Source organism: Trichomycterus rosablanca, chromosome 10 (assembly GCF_030014385.1).
Source record: "Trichomycterus rosablanca isolate fTriRos1 chromosome 10, fTriRos1.hap1, whole genome shotgun sequence".
Classification (NCBI taxonomy): Eukaryota; Metazoa; Chordata; class Actinopteri; order Siluriformes; family Trichomycteridae; genus Trichomycterus; species Trichomycterus rosablanca.
This window is the reverse complement of record NC_085997.1, coordinates 8,624,956-8,639,875: the sequence shown is the minus strand read 5'-3', so window position 1 is coordinate 8,639,875 and position 14,920 is coordinate 8,624,956. Positions and strand designations below refer to the sequence as shown.

At 39.4% G+C, this 14,920-nt stretch overlaps 1 protein-coding gene across 1 annotated transcript; it reads right to left on the bottom strand.

The window, feature by feature from the left end:
* Nucleotides 1–214: 214 nt before the first annotated feature.
* On the bottom strand, nt 215–13,053 carry LOC134321757 (inactive all-trans-retinol 13,14-reductase-like). The gene is made up of 11 exons (XM_063003580.1): nt 12,897–13,053; nt 11,787–11,969; nt 9,786–10,027; nt 9,487–9,682; nt 8,125–8,322; nt 6,245–6,364; nt 5,999–6,137; nt 3,995–4,104; nt 1,948–2,114; nt 939–1,098; nt 215–641 (listed from the first exon to the last, which is right to left on the bottom strand). Exons 1-11 carry the CDS (start codon nt 13,051–13,053, stop codon nt 484–486), a joined length of 1,830 nt encoding a protein of 609 aa, XP_062859650.1. The 3' UTR covers nt 215–483.
* Between the last annotated feature and the right edge of the window lie 1,867 nt (nt 13,054–14,920).

Genomic DNA, 14,920 nt, shown 5'->3' with positions numbered 1-14,920 from the left:
ATGGATGGATGACAATGGATGGATGGATGGATGGCTTACGATGGATGGATGGATAGATAGAGGATGGATGGATGGCATTATTAATCTCAAAGGGAAAGTCAAGCATTACAGCAGCTCAAGGTACATTAAAAAATATTAAGTACGAAAAAGGCTCAAGGTACTTTATAAATGTACAAGATAAAAAATATAAACTTGATGTTAGAATAGCCTGCATTTGCAATAATATTAATTATTCAAACAAGCAACCAACCATTTATTTGTTTGTTTGTTTGTTTTAGACAATGTGTGTGTTCGAAAACCTAGCAAGCTTCCCTGCTGTCTACTGCTTACATAGGCAGCTTTCTCAGTAGAGAGGATTCCAATAAGGCATCGACTTATAAGTCAGGTTATTCGGATGCGCTACTTAGACAGCGATTTGGATTCCAGACGGCTGTTATTTCCATGATCACATAATTACCGGCTGCTATAATCATTGGTTCATTCTCACTGCCGCTTTTTTGAGAGTTCTCTCACTTTTCTTCTCTTCAGCTTCTTCTTAAGCAGGAGGAGATCTATATAAACAATGTGGTTAAGTACTGTAGAGGCACAGAGGAGACCTCCATGTAACGCCCCTACAATACCACAGCTGAACACGTCCTGACCTACAAAACAAATGCACAAACAGAAGACAAGCTGAATGAGCTGGAACACAAACAAACGTATCTTTATGGATGTAATGATTAGCATGTAAGCTTAAACTGACTTCCAGTCAAATTAATGTGTTATTATTTAATGGGTTCATGTTAGGGATAAGGGTTTAAGGCTGAATCCTCGGTCATTGTAAATCATTTAAAATCATGGTAACAGTAGTTCCAGAATTGTTTGCACCACCTCAGTCTACCTCATATACTGTAGCATCTAACATTTAGCCAGAACTAAATCTGAGGATCTGGCGATACCTGAAATGAAAAGATTTTTGACAGGAGTGTCACAACGATTTGTGGCCAGCAACTTCGTCTGAAAGCGGTCCAGGTTATGCTCAGCCGAGTACATGGCTCCCAGGTGAGCACCAAGATAGTGGATGTTAGACAAGGGTGTGGCAACTTCTTGATACACCAACTGGAATAGAAGAAAAACAGACTTAAATAACTAAACATTGCATAATCTTATTTAGTTAGCGATAATAAAACACACCTACACTGATCGGCCATAACATTAAAACCAGCTCCACTTACCATTTAGAAGCACTTTGTAGTACTACATTTACTGACTGTAGTCCATCTGTTACTCTGCATGCTTTGTTAGCCCCCTTTCATGCTGTTCTTCAATGGTCAGGACCCCCACAGGACCACCACAGAGCAGGTATCATTTAGGTGGTGGATCATTCTCAGTACGGCAGTGACACTGACATGATGGTGGTGTGTTAGTGTGTTGTGCTGGTATGAGTGGATCAGACACAGCAATGCTGCTGGAGTTTTTAAACACCTCACTGTCCCTGCTGGACTGAGAATAGTCCACCAACCAAAAATATATCCAGCCAACAGCACCCCATGGGCAGCCTTCTGTGACCACTGATGAAGGTCTAAAAGATGACCAACTCAAACAGCAGCAATAGATGAACGATCGTCTCTGACTTTACATCTACAAGGTGGACCAACTAGGTAGGAGTGTCTAATAGAGTGGACAGTGAGTGGACACGGTATTTAAAAACTCCAGCAGGGATGCTGTGTCTGATTCACTCATACCAGCACAACACACACTAACACACCACCACCATGTCAGTGTCACTGCAGTGCTGAGAATCATCCACCATCTAAATAATACCTGCTCTGTGGTGGTCCTGACCATTGAAGAACAGCATGAAAGGGGGTTAACAAAGAATATATGGTAGGTGGAGCTGATAAAATAGACAGTGAGTGTAGAAACAAGGAGGTGGTTTTAATGTTGTGGCTGTTGTAATGCCCATACCTTGTCTCTCAGTTTGGGGTAGTGAGTACAGGCCCAGTTGAAAAGGTGGTTGGCGAATCTCCTCTTGTACTCTAAATAGTCATCACCTCTTTTTCTGACGGTAGTGTCCTTCCACTCTTCGAACCATTTATAACTGACCATTGCTAGAATGGTCATGCAAGATTTACCTACAAAAAAAGAGAACTAGCTTGTAAATTAGGTACAGAAAACAAACTGTTGTGTATTGATCACACCAATACACCAATGCTGCGGTATCATTCATTTGACAAAAGGTATATCAACCTAATCAGGCTTTGGCTAGTCATAAATGGCTGTCTATCCTTTTATTGGTCATTACATGAACTTCAAAATCATGTGCTTGTGAACATTTGCATCCCAAATCATATCCTACCATACTAAACACATGTAACACATTAATATGGCCAAAAGCCAAATGAGATGTCTAACAAGCTTATGGTCAGGTATTCACAGACCATTGGTCATATAGTGTATGTAGACATAGTATGTGGTTTGAGATGCTTAACAGGAAAGCACATTTATGCATTTTGTTATAGATATCAAGAATATCAAGCCCATGTGTTTTAGGCCAGTCCTAAAATTCCCACTGTAAAGCATTACATCACTTTGGTTTTAACTACAACCCCAAATCAGAAAAAGTTGGGACAGTATGGAAAATGCAAGTAAAATAAAAACAGTGTTCCTTACATTTACTTCGACTTATTTGATAGCAGACAGTTTGAACCCGAGACATTTCATGTTTTATCTGCTCAACTTCATTTAATTTTTTTTAATATAACTTCATTTCTGTATTTCAGGCCTGCAACACATTCCAAAAAAAGTTGGGACAGGGGGCAGTTTAGGGCTAGTGATGAGGTGAAAGAACTAAATAATGCTGTGATTCCAAACAGGTGATTGTAATCATGGTTTGGTACAAAAGCAGCATCCAGGAAAGGCTGAGTCTTTGATGAGCAAAGATGATCAGAGGATCTCCAGTTTGTCAATAAATGCGTGAGAAAATTATTAAAATGTTTAAAAACAATGTACCTCAAAGAAAGATTGGAACGGATTTGAATAATTCTCCATCTATAGTGCATAATATCATTAAACGATTTAATGAATCGGGAGGAAATTCAGTGTGTAAAGGCCAAGACGGCACTGCATCAAGAACCACTCAACAACAGCTGATATAACCACATGGGTGAGGGATTACTTTGACAAATATTTGTCAGGCACTACAATACAGAGTTACATGCACAAATGCCACTTAAAACTTTACTGTGCAAAAAAGAAGCCTCATGTTAACCATGTCCAGAAGCGGCGTCGACTTCTCTGGGCTCTGAGGCATCTAGGATGGACCATCACACAGTGGAAACATGTATTGTGGTCAGATGAATCAGCATTCCGGGTCTTTTTTGGAAAAAATGGACGCCGTGTGCTCCGGAAAAGGACCGTCCAGACTGTTATTAGGAACAAGTCCAAAAGCCAGGGTCTGTCATGGTATGGGGGTGTGTCAGTTCCCTTAGCGAAGGTCATTTACACTTCTGTGATGCAGCATTAATGCAGAAAAGTACATTGAGATCTTAGAGCAACATGTGCTGCCTTTAAAACGTCCATGCATTTTTCAACAAGACAATGCGAAACCACATGCTGCACACATTACAAAGGCACGGCTGCGGAAGATGAGGGAACGGGTACTGGACCGGCCTGGCTGCAGTCCTGACGACCCCGTACTGTTGCGCATCTTAAGACGTGTTTGCATGAAGAACGAGACAAAATAAAAGCTGAAACACTAAATCACTTGGTCTCCTCGGTGCCAAAACGTCTTTTAAGTGTGGTGACAAGGAACGGCAACATTACTAAGTCGTAAATGCTTTACTTGTGCCAACTTTTTTTGGAATGTGTTGCAGGCCTGAAATGCAGGAATGGATGTTTATTAACAAATAAAATGAAGTTGAGCAGATAAAACATGAAATATCATGGTTTATCCTGTCTACAATGAAATAAAATTTGGGTGTGTACAAAGTTTAAGTCACGTTTGAAGCTATACCTGGGTGACGGATCTGTGAAGTGGGGTCTTTGGCAGAGGGAAATGTGATCACCATCATGGGTATGTTTTCTGGCGCGTCATCTTTTCCCATACTAAAAAACTCATCCATCCTACAAAAATAAACATTTTTAAGAGAAGCAAAGAACTCCAAAACTTATTACAGTGCCGCTTTACCATGTATTCAAGTGCAACTATGTATAACATTAGTAAAGAATACAAATGCTGGGTTCAGTCATGTTCTTCTCAGTGCCTGTAATAAAACTGTTCCAGCTTGAACGCAGAGTACAACAAAATTATGTCGAAATGGAAGAATGGCAGGAAGCCCAGAGTGGGGATCCACTGTGGTTATGCTTGCTGCAAGGTTTAGGCAACTGCACCACCCTGTGTAGGCTTTAAGCAAGAACAAGTCTGAACAGAAACCCATGCAATGATTCCATAATAATTGTTTCTCTGCTGACCTAGTCGGGACTAAAGTACAACCCCAAATCAGAAAAAGTTTCTTACATTTACTTTGACTTTTATTTGATTGCAGACAGGGATGAACCTGATATATTTCATGTTTTATCTGCTCAACTTCATTTCATTTATTAATAAACATCCATTCCTGCATTTCAGGCCTGCAACACATTCCAAAAAAAGTTGGGACGGTAAAGCATTTACCACTTTGTAATGTTGCGTTCCTTTTCACCACACTTAAACGACGTTTTGGCACCGAGGGGACCAAGTGATTCAGTGTTTCAGCTTTTATTTTGTCTCATTCTTCCTGCAAACACGTCTTAAGATGTGCAGAATTCTCCACACATTCTCTATTGGGGACAGATCAGGACTGCAGGCAGGCCAGTCCAGGACCCGTACCCTCTTCTTCCGCAGCCATGCCTTTGTAATGTGTGCAGCGTGTGGTTTTGCATCGTCTTGTTGAAAAATGCTGGACGTCCCTGGAAAAGACGACGTCTTGAAGGCAGCACATGTTGCTCTAAGATCTCAGTGTGCTTTTCTGCATTAATGCTGCCATCACAGAAGTGTAAATGACCTTTGCCAAGTGCACTGACACAGCCCCATACTATGACAGACCCTGGCTTTTGGACTTAACAGTCTGGACGGTCCTTTTCGTCTTTGGTCCGGAGCACACGGTGCCCATTTTTTCCAAAAAAGACCTGGAATGCTGATTCATCTGACCACAATATACTGTATGTTTCCACTGTGTGATGGTCCATCCTAGATGCCTAAGAGCACAGAGAAGTCGACGCCGCTTCTGGACATGGTTAACATAAGGCTTCTTTTTTGCACAGTAAAGAATTAAGTGGCATTTGTGCATGTAACTCTGTATTGTAGTGCTTGACAAAGGTTTGCCAAAGTAATCCCTCACCCATGTGGTTATATCAGCTATTGTTGAGTGGCAGTTCTTGATGCAGTGCCGTCTGAGGGATTGAAGATCACGGGCGTTCAGTTTAAGTTTGCATCCTTGGCCTTTATGCACTGAAATTCCTCCCGATTCCATGAATGGTTTAATGATATTATGCACTGTAGAGGGGGAAATATGCAAATCCCTTCCAATCTGTCTTTGAGGTTCATTGTTTTTAAACATTTCAATCATTTTTCTCACACATTTGTGGACAAACTGGAGATCCTCAGATCATCTTTGCTCATCAAAGACTTTTGTACCAAACCATGATTACAATCACCTGTTTGGAATCACATAATTATTTAGTTTTTTCACCTTATTACTAGCTCTAAATTGCCCCCGTCCCAACTTTGGTTGGAGGTATACTAAAAAATTAAATGAAGTTGAGCAGACAAACCATGAAATATTTTGGGTTCATCCTGTCTGCAATCAAATAAAAGTCAAAGTAAATGTAAGGAACACTGCATCTTTATTTTATTTGCCTTTTAAATATCGTCCCAACGGTTTCTGATTTGGGGTTGTACTTCTACCACTAAAAGGCCAAATTAACTAATAAAGAAAAAAATGTATGCATGTGGATCTGAATTTGCATTGATACTAACATTCCATCCATATCATTAGACTTAAAAAGCCAAAGGTTAGTCGAACTGATGCCCAGTTCTTCCTGTGTGGCATCGAAACCCGAGAACACTAATAAGGATCCTTGTCCGGGTGTCATGGAAGTCAGCCGATTCTGAACCTCTGCAAGGTAAGAATCAGATTTAGAGATAAATGTAATGTTTCTAACGTTCTTATTGTACTAAACACATAGATATTGATGTTGTTATGATGTATAGTGGATAACTGACCTGGTTTGGCACTTATTTCCGGTGGTAAAAGCTTCTGAAAAGTGTTGAAGACTCCACAGTTAGAGATGATAACAGGAGCTCTCACTTCCACATCTTCTTGACCTTTCCTTACAGTCACACCTATTAAGAAGCAACAAGTACGTCTGTTTTAGCACTGATCCATCCACCTCAGGGTCACGGCAGGTACAAGTCATCAAGCTAAAAGCAGGAAACACCCCGGACAGATAGCCAGTCCATCACCAGGCACACACGTTCACATCTAGGGCAATTTAAGTATGTATCTCCAATTAACCTGACTGCATGTCTTTGGGTCTTTGGACTGTCGGAAGAAATCAGAGCTCCCACATGGACAAGGGGAGAACATGCAAACTCCACACAGTAAGGACCTGGACTGCTTTAACTGGAACTCAAACCCAGGACCTTTTTGCTGTGAGATGACAGCATTACCCAAAGAGACGTGTTTAATTAATGCCAGTCCTGTTGAATCTAAACATATTTAGCACCGCTCAATGGTTAGATGTCTGTGAATACACTCACTAGCTAATACCACCACCGAGATTCGAACCCCAGATCTCAGCTTAGGTGTACTAGCAATATTTACAGCAGCTGTTAAGGCAAAATAAGGCTTTTGTTCAATGTAAATAACTGATGAATAAATTCACATCAACTAAATAATTGTTAATATAATAAACTTATTTGTATAATATATATAATTCCTATCCAGTAATGTAACATAGACTAAAAGGTCTACAACACTATGCTTATGAGGAAAAGATAAAGGATATTAAGATATACACCGATCAGCCATAACATTAAAACCACCCCCTTGTTTCTACACTTACTACCCATTTTATCAGCTCCACTTACCATATAGAAGCACTTTGTAGTTCTACAATTACTAACTGTAGTCCATCTGTTTCTCTGCATGCTTTGTTAGCCCCCTTTCATGCTGTTCGTCAATGGTCAGGACCACTACAGAGCAGGTATTATTTAGGTGGTGGATCATTCTCAGCACTGTAGTAACAATGACATGGTGGTTGTGTGTTAGTGTGTGTTGTGCTGGTATGAGTGGATCAGACACAGCAGCGCTGCTGGACTTTTTAAACACCTCACTGTCACTGCTGGACTGAGAATAGTCCACCAACCAAAAATATCCAGCCAACAGCGCCCCATGGGCAGCGTCCTGTGACCACTGCTGAAGGTCTAGAAGATGACCGACTCAAACAGCAGTAATAGATGAGCGATCGTCTCTGACTTTACATCTACAAGGTGGACCAACTAGGTAGGAGTGTCTTTTAGAGTGGACAGTGAGTGGACACGGTATTTAAAAACTCCTGCTGAGAATCATCCACCACCCAAATATTACCTGCTCTGTGGGGGTCCTGACCATTAAAGAACAGAGTAAAAGCAGGCTAAAAAAAGTGTGTAGAGAAACAGATGGACTACAGTCAGTAATTGTAGAACTACAAAGTGCTTCTATATGTCAAGTGGAGCTGATAAAATGGACAGTGAGTGTAGAAACAAGGAGGTGGTTTTAAATGTTATGGCTGATCGGTGTATATCCATTCAAATCCACAACACAATGAAGTTCACAAAAGGAAAGAGGACTGAATACTTTGTAAATCCAATTACAAATCCAATTATGGGTTAATTTTAGCAGTGCAATTGAATAGAGCAGTTTATAAGCTGAACCAGGTAAAGACTGACTAAAAAAAGCTGGAAGGTTTACAATCAAGACAGTTAACAGTTTTAACAGTTCAGTAAATGTATTACACTTCATTGAAAATAGTTAAGGGATTTGTTCTAAAGAAAATAAAGGACACAGGAAAATAGAATGGTTTTCTTGCCTTGTGACATCAATGATGGATCTACAAACTCACCATATGCAGCTCCATTGTCGTCAACCAGGATGTGATTCACGGGTGCACGGACGAGCACGTTTCCACCAAACTTTTTAATGACTTTGATGATGTGGAATGGGATTTCGCTGGCACCCCCTTTTGGGTAGTACGCGCCACGCTTGTAATGGTGCAGCAGTAACGCATTGATCACGATGCTGGAGTCTCTGGGAGGAACGCCTGTCGGAATAAAAATAGCTTCAATCAAAGACTGCTCCCCAATGTACCGATTACGTCTCACTATCCCGAGCCATCTTTTCGAAATATTATCTTGATTCTTAATTATCAACAGCATACACAATAGAAATAATAAAAACGTGTGGACTTTCCACTTTTGAGGATGTTCCTGAGGCAGAAATAAGAGTGTAAATCCCAGATTGTGATACCTTGTTTAAGAGTTAAAGTAACGACAAGAAAAATCATTTTAAATTACGTTTACAAGTTTAACAAATTTTCCATGACTTCCTGTTTCACTGGTTTATAAATACAGTGGCACAGAGACCTTATTCCCTGAGTCGTTCATTAACATGTTGGAGATTAGAGAATAAAAAATAAATTATATACATAACATATTTCAAGTAATAATGATTCAATTAGCCTGGAAAAACATGCAGGTGACTATAGTGAGATCTACTATCTACAAATCCCCATACCAACAAAGTTTTAGAATTTACATGCCAAAAGGAAGCCATTGGACCCTGATGTCACAAATAAGTTATACAGACAAATTGACAACACACAATTAAGGTGGGTTGGTGTAAAAAGACAGATAGTAATGATCTAACACACTTCCTTTCTCCAAAACCACTGGGATCCTTCTTATGATACATGGCATTACAGACTCAATCAAGTATAAGGATTAGAATTATTTAATTTGAAATAAAAATCTTTTGTTCTATGCCAATTACTGTAACAGGGACAGGGTTGGATCTGCCAACAGAGCGACAAACTATGCACAGAAAACCTAAGATCAGATATTTTTAAATGTTTTATTGAGGAAGACTCTATGCTATTATGCTGGCAGTGGGGGAAAATGGTCCACAACAAAATTAAAGCAAGCAGTGCCGATGTGGGACTGTGTCATGTGGGGGGAGTATTGGTGCATGGACCAAAATTGACTGGACCAAATACGACTTAGGTCCTGCACGCAGCAAGTAGTGCTGAGGGAATCATATGAACGCTTATATGAATGGAAACATTGTAGAAATAAAAAATTATCATTTATAAACATAGTTTTAAAAACAATGCGTTGACTTAAAATATTGACAAATACGTCAACGTCATGGACTAGGTCAACCGATCGTGGCAGCCCTAGTTGCAGGGATCATAATCTATTAACCTTACCATAAAAAATATAGGAGAATATCATTTGGAGATCCTTGTTGGAGGTCAGACTGTCGGCGACTGTTTTAGCGCTAGTGCCTACAAGCCGAAAGATAGAGGAGCAGAGATCAGCAATGCCACTTTTTAACAGGAACAACGCCACCCACTGGGGAATCAGCTTCAGTGTAGCCAGGTATTGTGTTTGTCTAGCTGAGATCTTCAAAGATCCAACAAAAAAAAAAACATTTTTAAGATTAAACAGATCTTTCAAAGTAAGGGAAGACCACTTTTGAGGATACAAGTGATAAAAAGTGCCTTACCTTCATGAGCTTGAAAAACTTCTCTAAAGCTTCTTGGTCATTGGGAAACTGCTTCTTTAGGTGTTCTTCCATCTCATGTTTGCCACTCCAGACGGTGTATTTCCTTTGTTGCTCTCCACTACCAATCACAATGGTGTCAAAATGATCGTCCAGTTTTACAAACTCCACTTGGCCTTCAGTAATTTGATCAAGGATGACCTTAAACAGACTGTTCTCATGCAACTGACCGACGTAATGAAGCCCTGCAAAATAACATTTGATAACATTTCCGAATTTGTGCATGAAAAAGCTTATTTTAACTATTTAAATATACAAAATTGCATTTATGTTACACTATATGGACAAACCTATTGGGACACACCTTCTAATTAAAGAATTCATGTGTTTCAGCTAAAGAAAAGCTCGATTTGAAGAAACTCCAGTCAGCTTTGGAATGAACTGGAACATCAGTTGAGGCTTTTCTGACCAACATCAGTGCCCAGCCATACAAATGCTCTTTTAACTGAATGGGCACAAATTCCCAAATACATTTAAGTCTTTTTTAAGCCTTTTGAAGTCATTTTAAAGATCACATAAAGGCCACAATTTTTTTTAATACCATTTGTTTTTAAAATGGGATGGTAAGGCATCCAAATACTTGGTCAGATAGTGTACTTTTGTGTTTCACCTTTGGAAAGAAATTTATGTACAAGCCCCATTTTCAGAAAAGTTGGGATATTTTGAAGAAAGAAAAAAGAAAGAAAAAAAGAAAGAAAGAAAGAAAAGAAAGAAAAGAAAGAAAGAAGGAAAAGGAAAGAAAGAAAGAAAGAAAGAAAGAAAGAAAGAAAGAAAGAAAAAAAGAAAGAAAGAAAGAAAAAAAGAAAGAAAGAAAGAAAGAAAGAAAGAAAGAAAGAAAGAAAGAAAGAAAGGGAAAAAAGGAAAGAAAGAAAAAAACAGAAAAGAAAGTTAAAGAAAGAAAGAAAAAAGAAAGAAAAAAAGAAAGAAAAGGAGAAAAAAGAAAGAAAGAAAGAAAGAAAGAAAGAAAGAAAGAAAGAAAGAAAGAAAGAAAGAAAGAAAGAAAGAAAAAAAACAGAAAAGAAAGTTAAAGAAAGAAAGAAAAAAGAAAGAAAAAAAGAAAGAAAAGGAAAGGGAAAAAAAGAAAATGAAGAGAAGGAAAAAAGAAAGAAAAGAAAAAAGAAAGAAAAGAAAGAAGGAAACAAAGATAAAAAGAATGAAAGAAAGAAGAAAAGGAAAGAAAGAAAGAGAAAAGAAAGAAAAAAATAAAGAAAGAAAAGGAAAGAAAAAAAAACAGAAAAGAAAGTTAAATAAAGTTAAAGAAATAAAAAAGAAAGAAAGAAAAGGAAAGAAAAAAATAAAATAAAGAAAGAGAAGGAAAAAAGAAAGAAAAAAACAGAAAAGAAAAAAGAAAGAAAAGGAAAGAAAAAAGGAAAGTAAGAAAAAAAGAAGGAAAGAAAGAAAGAAGAAAAGAAAGAAAAGGAAAGAAAGAAAATAAACAAAGAAAAGGAAAAAAGAAAGAAAGAAAGAGAAAAGAAAGAAGAAAAGGAAAGAAAGAAAGAAAAAAACCCAGAAAAGTTAAAGAAAGAAAAAAACAGAAAAGAAAGAAAAAAGAGAAAAAAACAGAAAAGAAAATTTAAGGAAAAAAAAAAACAGAAAAGAAAGTTAAAGAAAGAAAAAAAAACAGTAAAGAAAGAAAGAAAGAAAAGGAAAGAAAAGGAAAGAGAAAAGAAAGAAAAAAGAAAGAAAAAAACAGAAAAGAAAGAAAGAAAAAAAAGAAAAAAACAGAAAAGAAACTTTAAGGAAAGAAAAAAAAACAGAAAAGAAAGTTAAAGAAAGAAAAAAAAACAATAAAGAAAGAAAGAAAAGGAAAAAACAGAAAAAAAAAAGAAAAAAAAGAAAAAACAGAAAAGAAAGAAATAAAAGGAGAGAAAAAAAGAAAGAAAGAAAGAAAGAAAAAAGAAAGGAAACGTGTGACTGGACAGCACAGTCCTCGATCCTCCTTACCTGCGTCAAACTCAAACCCTTTCTCAGTGAAAGAGTGACAGCAGCCTCCAGCTTTGTCATGTTGCTCCAGTACGAGCACTCTCTTGCCCAGTTTGGCCAGCGTAGCTGCAGCCGTCAGGCCACCAATTCCACTGCCGATTACTATAGCATCGAGATTCTCTGGCACCTTTGCCCTGGTGAAGCCTATACGAGTAAATCAGTGACAAAGGACTCAAATGTGTAATTTAAATTTTCATCACCGCTTTATCCTCATCACAGTCACGGTGGGTCCAGTTTTACCAGCAACACTAGGCACAAGAAAGAAATGCTGGAAAGGGCGCCAATCCGTCCCCCTTGATATAGTTAATACTGTCTGTGTAGACAGCTGATAGCTGAGAGTATTAAACTTTTAAACCGACATCTCTCCAGCCAGTAGCCCAAAGCTCTACCACTGTTCCTATATAATACTTACAATATAGTATGTACACTGATCAGCCATAACATTAAAACCACCTACTGGTTTCTACACACACTGTCCATTTTATCAGCTCCACTTACCATATAGAAGCACTTTGTAGTTCTACAATTACTGAATGTAGTCCATCTGTTTCTCTTCATACTTTTTTTAGCCTGCTTTCTCCCTGTTTTTAATGGTCAGGACTCTCCCAGGACCACCACAGAGCAGGTATTATTTAGGTGGTGGATCATTCTCAGCACTGCAGTGACACTGACATGGTGGTGGTGTGTTTGTGTGTGTTGTGCTGGTATGAGTGGATCAGACACAGCAGTGTCCACTCACTGTCCACTCTATTAGACACTCCTACCTAGTTAGTTCACCTTGTAGATGTAAAGTCAGAGACAATCGTTTACACACTAACACACCACCACCATGTCAGTGTCACTGCAGTGCTGAGAATCATCCACCACCTAAATAATACCTGCTCTGTAGTGGTCCTGACCATTGAAGAACAGGGTGAAAGCAGGCTAAAAAAGTATTAAGAGAAACAGATGGACTACAGTCAGTAACTGTAGAACTACAAAGTGCTTCTATATGGTCCAGTTAAATGGACAATATGTGTGGATACGGTGTACATACACATTACACATAAATACTACAGATAATACACTCACCTTGCATTAGAACCGTGTTCCTTTCCTTCGGGTCTAGCTCCAACGGTCCTGGAGGTCTAACAGACTCTAATGAAAATGGGCTTCGTTTGCCAAACAGGTACCAATAGGTAACGCCAGCCCAAACCAGAAAACACACCAAGACCACCAGCATCCACATCGTGAAGAAGCCTGTCATAAGAAAGGAACAATTCACAATGGGATCGAAAATGATGTTAGATATAAGTACCTTTTAGTGCTAGTAAGTGCTAAAGGTCTTAGTCAGCAATAACCCTGACAATATGATGTTACAGCAGCAGTAAAGATAAGGAATGAGATTATTGAAGGTCTTGAGAACAATCAGTTATGTTAACCTATTTATTATATCATTAAAAACTGTTAGGTGGCAAGGTGGCTGAGTGGGTAGCACTGTCGCCTCACAGCAAGAAGGTCCTGGGTTCGATCCCCAGGTGGGGCAGTCCGGGGCCTTTCTGTGTGGTCTACAAAAACTGTTCTACCAGTGTCCGTGTGGGTTTACTGCGGGTGCTCTGGTTTCCTCCCACAGTCCAAAGACATGCAAGTGAGGTAAACTGGAGACACTAAATTGTCCATGACTGTGTTTGATATAACCTTGTGAACTGATGATCTTGTGTAATGAGTGACTACCGTTCCGGTCATGAATGTAACCACAGTGTAAAACATGACGTTAATATCCTAATAAACAAACACATTAAAGATTGTTACATCAAAACCGATTATTTACTCATTTTCTGTAACTACTTTATGGTAATCAGTATAATGACTATTATATATTATATACTGTATATACACTGATAATGACCACCCTCCTAATATTGCTCCTCCTTTTGCTGCCAACCAGCCCTGACTCGTCAAGGCATGGACTCCACTAGACCCCTGAATGTGTGCTGTGGTATCTGCCACCAAGTTGTCAGCAGCAGATCCTTTAACTCCTGTAAGTTGTGGATCGGACTTGTTTGTCCAGCACATCCCATAGATTGTGGCAGGGCGCATTATCCTGCTGAAAGAGGCCCCAGCCATCAGGGAATACCATTTCCATGAGGTGGTGTACGTGGTCTGCAGGTAGGTGGTACGTGTCAAAGTAACATCCACATGGACGGCAGGACCCAAGGTTTCCCAGCAGAACATTGCCCAACGCATATCACACTGCCACCCCCCGGCTTGCCTTCTTCACATAGTGCATCCTGGTGCCGTGTGTTCCCCAGGTAAGCGACGCACACGCACCCGGCCATCGACGTGATGTAAAAGAAAACGTGATTCATCAGACCTGGCCACCTTCCTCCATTGCTCCGTGGTCCAGTTCTGATGCTCACGTGCCCATTATCGGCGCTTTTGGTGGTAAACAGGGGTCAGCGGGTATGCAGCCCCATACGCAACAAACTGCCATGCACTGTGTATTCTGACACCTTCCTATCAGAACCAGCATTAACTTCTTTAGCAATTTGAGCTACAGTAGCTCGTCTGTTGGATCGGACCACACGGTCCAGCCTTCGCTCCCCTCGTGTATCGATGTGCCTTGGCCGCCCATGACCCTGTCGCAGGTTTACCACTGTTCCTTGGACCACTTTCGATAGATACTGACCACTGCAGTCGTCTAGCCCTTGTCAAACTCGCTCAAATCCTTACACTTTTCTGCTTCTGACATCAACTTTGAGGATACAATGTTCACTTGCTGCCTAATATATCCCACCCACTAACAGGTGCCGTGATGAAGAGATAATCAGTGTTATTCTTTTCACCTGTCAGTGGTCATAATGTTATACCTGGTCGGTGTGTGTGTGTATGTATGTATATAATCTTTTAAAATATTAAAAGCTTTAAGTACAAAGATTGAAAGACACTTAATCTTATCATGCATGCCACACACGCATGTACAATAGTACTTTGTGCTCCTAGATAACAGCTTATTGTCTTTTCCTACATTGTTTAATGAGACCGCAAGGGATCTTAGACCTGTCCTTTATACAGAATCTTTCCAAATACATTAATGCATTCTTCACTTCAGCTCA